The sequence below is a fragment of the Silurus meridionalis genome, chromosome 9 (assembly GCF_014805685.1).
Source record: "Silurus meridionalis isolate SWU-2019-XX chromosome 9, ASM1480568v1, whole genome shotgun sequence".
Classification (NCBI taxonomy): Eukaryota; Metazoa; Chordata; class Actinopteri; order Siluriformes; family Siluridae; genus Silurus; species Silurus meridionalis.
In genome coordinates, this window is record NC_060892.1 from 556,707 (window position 1) to 563,989 (window position 7,283).

General features: G+C 35.8%; 1 protein-coding gene across 2 annotated transcripts in view; it reads left to right on the forward strand.

The window, feature by feature from the left end:
* Positions 1 to 674: 674 nt before the first annotated feature.
* mef2b (myocyte enhancer factor 2b) overlaps positions 675 to 7,283 on the forward strand; it is a 13,186-nt gene continuing 6,577 nt past the window's right edge. The window contains exons 1-4 of one of the 2 annotated variants that reach the window (XM_046857790.1): positions 675 to 759; positions 5,197 to 5,273; positions 5,941 to 6,144; positions 7,260 to 7,283. The exon at positions 7,260 to 7,283 is cut by the window's right edge and continues 111 nt beyond it. In XM_046857790.1, the coding sequence (XP_046713746.1) occupies positions 5,220 to 5,273; positions 5,941 to 6,144; positions 7,260 to 7,283 (282 nt within the window). In that variant the 5' untranslated portion in view covers positions 675 to 759; positions 5,197 to 5,219. Of the gene's footprint in view, positions 760 to 2,950; positions 2,973 to 5,196; positions 5,274 to 5,940; positions 6,145 to 7,259 lie in introns of those variants that run through there. The other variant, XM_046857791.1, reaches the window with a different exon arrangement.

Here is a 7,283-nt window from a genome sequence, read left to right on the forward strand (position 1 = left end):
TATTCAGAGTCCAGTCATATTTCACTTTCAGTTTCTCCTCTTCGGATTTATTAGAGTATAATAAACCAGGGCGAATTCATTCAGCAACCAGCCATCATTTTAGTGTGTGTGTGTGTGTGTGTGTGTGTGAGAGAGAGAGCTAACATCCCACCAACATCTCCATCTTCCCACAATCTTTCTATAATATGATTTTCCATGATCTATTTTCAGCTCCTGTTGTGTTGAAGAATTTTCGTCTACAGCATCTTTTTCAGACATGAGTTTGGTTGGATCTAAACTTGGATACTCGCTTGTCTGATCTTCTCAGTTACACTTCCAGCCTCACCAGTGAATAAGACTTTCCTGATAAATCTGTTATTCCATTAATATATTATTTTCCCAAATGTTTATTTTTATTTTTTTTTTAATGCAGCTTTGCAAACAAGAACATGTTTGTGTGTGTGTGTAAAGATAAAACCTAAAAGAATAATAATAATAATAATAATAATAATAATAATAATAATAATATATTTCCTTTTTGATCTTTAAGACTAATTTTTCTATAAGAATGATTTAGAGAAGAAAAACGGCAGCAGTGTGAAATGAAGTGAATGAATGAAGTCGCTTTCCACCAATGGTGTGATCCGTGGGCGGGGCTATGCTAATTACTCTTAGATGCAGATGCTAGCGTCTGAACAGCTGGAGGATGAAGAGTAGTAAAGCATCGCGAAGACACAGAGCTGCTTATAGTCCTGTTCTCTTCCAGCATTTCAGCATCAGGTGAGATTTACATCTTAACTTGTTTTTTGTTTTTTTATATTTTATTCATGACATGTTTATAAAGCATGTGAATAGGACAGCACGTGACCTTTACATCTCAGTCTCACTATGGAGGCACTTTATTCTGACTGATATCCTACTTTAAAAATATGTTCTTCGGGTAAAATGCGTAACTAAATCGTGTACAGTTCTGTGCAGATTAGCTGTGTTTCTGCAAAGTCCCATTCCTCACGATGTGATGGTGAATCACATGTTCCCACATTCCAAGCTGAAAATATTGTGATGGAGAGTTTCAGTCCAGCAGTTACACCCTGCTTTTCTGGCAGCTCATGGTATTATAATAGTATCATGGAAATAGAATAGAAATAGAAGTTAGGTGGTATTTGTTAATCTGTAGGTCGTGTGTGATTGTAATAAGAAAATAAGAAACAAATAATGTAATGTTTCAGTTTAAATGTGAAAGATTTTCCATTGAACTCAGTCGCATTTAAAAATCCTGCATGGTGCATCATACGACTCTGTAAAGCGCCGAAGACGACGAGTGCAAAATGTCTCTTTATGCACACTGTCTCGTGTTAATTAAAAGAAATCGTTTGAATGACTGCAGAACGCAACTACTACTGCAGACTGCAAAACCTGAACTAGAGACTGTGAAAACCTGTGCTCCTTTAATCAGCTGATCATCTGGATGTTCGCTTGAACGTTTTTCCTCCAACATCACACAGACTTTGTGCAGCGTGCAGGAGAATTGTCAGGGTTTTTGGTTTCAGTGAGGAGAAGGAACTCTATTTAACACCATATTCTAGACAATTGAGTGTTACAACTTTGTGGAAAAACCTGGGTCAGGTGTCCCAAAAGTTTTGGTCACATAGTGTGTATTGTTGCAGGAGTGAGGAATGTGACTGTAGACAGACTCGGAGCTCCTCAGTGTTCAAGAGGATGATGTGTAGAAATCATAATTATATTTGCTGCACAAAGAACATCAAATCCTGCAGAAATAACGAGTCCCGAAGCACGAGCTAAGGCCCTGTTTAGCTGCATTTATACATGTATCTCTCTTTCCGCTCTGTTTTAGTCGTATCTGTGTGCCACGTTGTGGATGTATGTAGTTCATATATGCAAATAAGTGTCTAGGTTTCTATTTCTGGCCAAGTTTAGTTTCTCATCTCATCTGAGTCTCTGAGGAGTTGAACATTTGATTCCTGAAATTAGTTTTCTGTCTGCTGATTTTAAATGATCTCTATTTAATATTTAATATTCTCTTTTAAAACAAATGATCCATAAATATTCTATTATTAATTCTGACTTCATGCCTCTCAGGTCTCGTAACTAGAACAGTAGTAAATATCATTCAGGACGACGTTATTGTGACTGGTGGAGCAGTTTAGTGTTGATTATCCGCTGCGGCTGAAACGATCATATCACCTTTAGTGTCAAATATTTTCTCCACCTGTTTAAGTTCATGGGCTTCAGGAGACGCCATGATGAAACTGTTTATTTGTATTTTTTTGGTAGTAATGCAATGTTATTCCTTTGACAGTTTTAGTAATTAGTCTCCTCCAGCGCAGCTCCTGTGGGAGAGAAACTCTGAAACGCTGAAACGCTGAAGCTCCTCTATGTTTGCGCGTCTTCTTTTCCACTGTCTGACCTTTGGGAACTCTTCAGAGGAAGCAGTGCTGCTGAATTATCTGAAGCGAAGGCGAATATAAAGGTGCAGGGGTTAAAAAACTGGATGATAAAACTTTCAATAAAGCTTTTTATAGCTACGTAGGACGAGTGGTGTTCAGAGTTCTGCTCTGGAGCTCACACCAGGTTCAGGAAAGTCAAGATTTTATAGCGTTTGTACAAAATTTGAACATCTGTTAAAAAAAGTTTTATTTGAATTCAGAGTGAAATTGTTCTAAAAAGGGGTTTATAGATGATTCTTGTGGAGGAACCGCTAAAGAACCTAAGAGTACTTGTAGAGTAAACAATAATATGAGCGTTATATTCTTATTATCATGCTGTATGATTAAGAGGAGAAAAATCTTATATTCTTATTAATATTATTTCCCTGAACATTTGATTATATTGTAGATGATTTGACTCCTGTCTCAGAGTGAGCTGACCACTGAGCTGCGCTTGCACTGATGTACAGCCCTGATTAGGAATGCACTCTTCACTGATACTTGAGCAAATATGAGGAAGTAGGATTTAAAGTGGCAGATGTGGAGGTTTGTGATAGAGATCTGTTGTCAGAAAGACCACTTCCCTGAATTTCTATTCATATCTGTACACACTGAGTGTTCGGTGTTAAAACACAGTCACCTGTGAAACGAACAAACAGGAAGATTAAAGCTCGTACACGCTGTAGGCCCGAGTCTGCTTTATAAGGTAAGAATGGCACAAGATATGGATTCCTCTGGATTCCTCGAGCCCCTGGGTGCCAGGAGTGGGCGAGAGGGAAACGGGCATTGCTGGGTCATGGGAACCGCAGCACTGTATCCGCTCACCATTGGGTTCGATGGAATTATAAATAGGAGAGGTCAAAGATGTTTAATATGAGAGACCGGAGGGAAACAGTGGTGGATGATTTTTCTACTACATTACGTCCTCAGTGCAGAGAGAAACCGATAATAATACAAACATTAACCAACATGGATTTAAAATATACAGTCTTCTGTAGGTTCTACATACAGATACTGTGTACATAGAAGCCCTTCACTGCTGAACAACTATTATGGGATGTCTATATACTCTATAGATCCCTGGTTATTTGGGTTTATTTAGTCTCGATGGGATGTTGGTCCATTACATGACCCTATGCTCTCACACACTGCATGCATGGAAACCTGGAGAACCCTCACAATCATGTCATATTCCACACATTCAGGTACCCACGCTCAGGACCAACACCTGCTGCACATCTGCATCCCTCTAGTGTTCAAACACTGTATTCTAAATTACAGGTTATTTACAGCAGAGTTTCTCCTTCCATCACGAATCCATCACGAATCCATCACTCAGTACATTTTCAGAGAATTTTTTGCAGAACCCTACAATTGAGGGTTCTTTATTACAGAGGGTTCCATATAGTACCTGTTTGGGAGTTTAGGAACTCTTAGATGAGGTCTGGGTAGATGAAATCTACATACAAGTTCTGTATGATGCAATTTTTTTTAGATACTTCTCTCTCTGTCTCTCTTTTTCTCTTTGTGTGTGTTGTTTGCTGGCTGCAGTCCCTCAGTGCAAAAACTTACACTTTTACCCTTTTAGATGCTCTGTTAGTGTGCAGTTTGCTGATGGGAGATCAGGGGGCGGACAGGAACCGAACCCGCCCAGAGTCGTGCTGTTATTTTAACGGTGGCTGCAGTTCTGCCTGCTGAACTCCTTTAAATGGAGATGGTGTATATTTAACCCAAGTGCAGTGGAAATGCGCACACGCACAGGGATGGTGCAGATCTTGGGGGCGTCTGCACTAACTTTAGCCTCCTGTCTCTCTCAGGGGTGCAGTAAACACCCGCCGATCCCGGGCAGAGGGGGCATGGGGGGGTGTAGTGGCATCATGACCATTTCCCATCGGATTTGTAATAAAATGTGAAATGTACATTACAATGTGCCTGTGCATCCATAAGGCTCACTATATTATCTAAATATTTGTATATTAGAATATATTATTTGTTTGTTAAATAATATTTCTGTCCTTTCACTCGATTTATCCGGAAATGTTCAGACTCCATTTTTATTACAGTATTAAAAAACTGATGGAATGTGACGTTTGCAATAATGTAAAAATGATCTAATAATGCAGAGGTGCCACAAACCTTTCTTCCTATGAGCGGCCAAAACTCGAACTTGATTGAAAGTAAATGCTGCATTATACCAGACTGTATTATATTAAAAATAATGCCATGATTCTCTTATATTTATATTATTATTATATATTATTTTCCATTATTATTACAATATGTTTAAATAGATAAATAAATATTAATCATTACTGTGTAATCTGCATAATAAATCAGTTTTATAGATAAGAGATTCCTGCAGTACAATAAAACAGAGACGCACTCGTTTATCATACACTCGAGTTCACTGCATTATTCAGGTTATAAGCAGTGTACAGATGAAGGTGAATTATGGGAAAATTGGGAAAATCATATTCACTTATATTTTCTACATTTATTTCAATTTACAGTTTTTGCAGCTCATAAAACATTAGTTTAAATGTTAAATAAGAAATAGATTTCTGTATTGTTTCATTTTTTCTCTTTTTTTCCCTCTTCTCATATATGGCATAGCGGTCTAACTTAATATCACTCATCACATCAGGGTTGGGCCCTGGGCCCTATTTTGGGCTTCTCTATAAGAATGATTTAAATGAACTAATTAACATGTTGGGTTTACTGGAGCATCAGACAGGACACGGATCATATCTGAACTTTGATATTTGTACAGAAACTTCCCTGGAGAAGAACATCATGGGACGAAAGAAAATACAGATCTCACGGATTCTCGACCAAAGAAACCGTCAGGTATGCTGCTATTACTGATTATAATGATAATTTATTTCCACTGTATTATAACATATAACACACATAATAGATGACGTATAGTCCAAGGAAAACGTCTGATTGGAATACATATTTATACATATTTATACATATTTATAAATAATTATACATATTTATACATATTTATAAATAATTATACATATTTATACATATTTATAAATAATTATACATATTTATACATATTTATAAATAATTATACATATTTATACATATTTATAAATAATTATAAATAATTATACATATTTATACATATTTATAAATAATTATACATATTTATACATATTTATAAATAATTATACATATTTATACATATTTATAAATAATTATACATATTTATACATATTTATAAATAATTATACATATTTATACATATTTATAAATAATTATACATATTTATACATATTTAACTCTAAATATTCTGAACATCAGTAAAATCTGATGAGATTTAAAGTTTATTTAGTTTTAAGGTTAAGTAAATGGATTTTAGATTTAAATTTGAGAACTCAGAACTGGACGAGATCCTTCTCAGGAGCAGTGTTACGTGGGCCAGTTCTTAGTAATACCGAGAAGCCTGGTGACCCCCCTCTCCTCCCCCCCTCTTCTGCTCCCCCGTCTGTGGTTTCTATAGGTGACATTCACCAAGCGTAAGTTCGGCCTGATGAAGAAGGCCTACGAGCTGAGCGTGCTGTGCGACTGTGAAATTGCTCTCATCATCTTCAACAGCACCAATTGTCTCTTCCAGTACGCCAGCACTGACATGGACAAAGTGCTCCTCAAATACACAGAGTACAGCGAACCTCACGAGAGTCGCACCAACACTGACATCCTGGAGGTACACACACACACACACACACACACACACACACACACACACACACACACACACACACACACTGCCCTTATAAATATTATTAGTAAAAGTAAGTATGATCATGATGTATATAATAATTATTATTATCATATATTTATAATTTACACCTACATTTTAAGTTTACAGTCTCATTCATGTGTTTAATATTAAAGTCTAAAGAGTTAAATAAGGAAATAAGGTGAACATAATGAGTCAGAAATACAACACAATCATCTTTATTGGTATATGAATACAGTCAACACCAAAATCGATCATTTAGCTTTAAAACCAAATTCAAAAGTGTTTAATTTTTACCTCAGCAGTTTGACATCGCAAACATTTTCTAAAGCAATCACATGTTTCATACTGTTCATGTTTGCAATTATACTAGTTTTATTTTGGGTGCAAATAATAATAATACATTTTTTTTAATGAAATTAAAAAATGAATCAATTAATAAAAATTATATATATATATATATATATATATATATATATATATATATATATATATATGTGTGTGTGTGTGTGTGTGTGTGTGTGTGTGTGTGTGTGTGTGTGTGTGTGTGTGTAAATGATATTTCTATAACAAACCTAATGTTATATTAGAATGAGAAGGTTAATATAAACCTCACAGCTGCTGTTTTAGAAACAGATCATAATCCTCTGCTGTTACACAATAAAGAACTGCACAAAAATCTACAATTAAATCAGGAATAAATGATCTATCCATCTGGGAGAATTAATACTAAAGTTTATTTAATATTTAATATAAGTTTAAGACTAGATTTTAAAAGTATGTCAGAATATCACAGACTCCACGCATTAGCTGCTGTAGGTGACGGAAAATAACTGAAAATCATTCACACTGAATAACAGATCCAGTCGCTCAGAGCACACTGCTGGAGATCCTGGAAGTGGAAACCTTCACAGAAAAGCAGAACACATGGGCTTATAGATACGACATGTCTGCTGTGTGTGTATGTTTGTTATTGCAGGTCATGACTGTACTCCAGTAAGGAGTTTTGGAGAAATTCAGATCATCTGTAATTGAAACTATTTTCTTTGGTTTTATTTCCTGTTCTCTGATGGTTGAAGACTTTACGTAGGAAAGGACTGGGT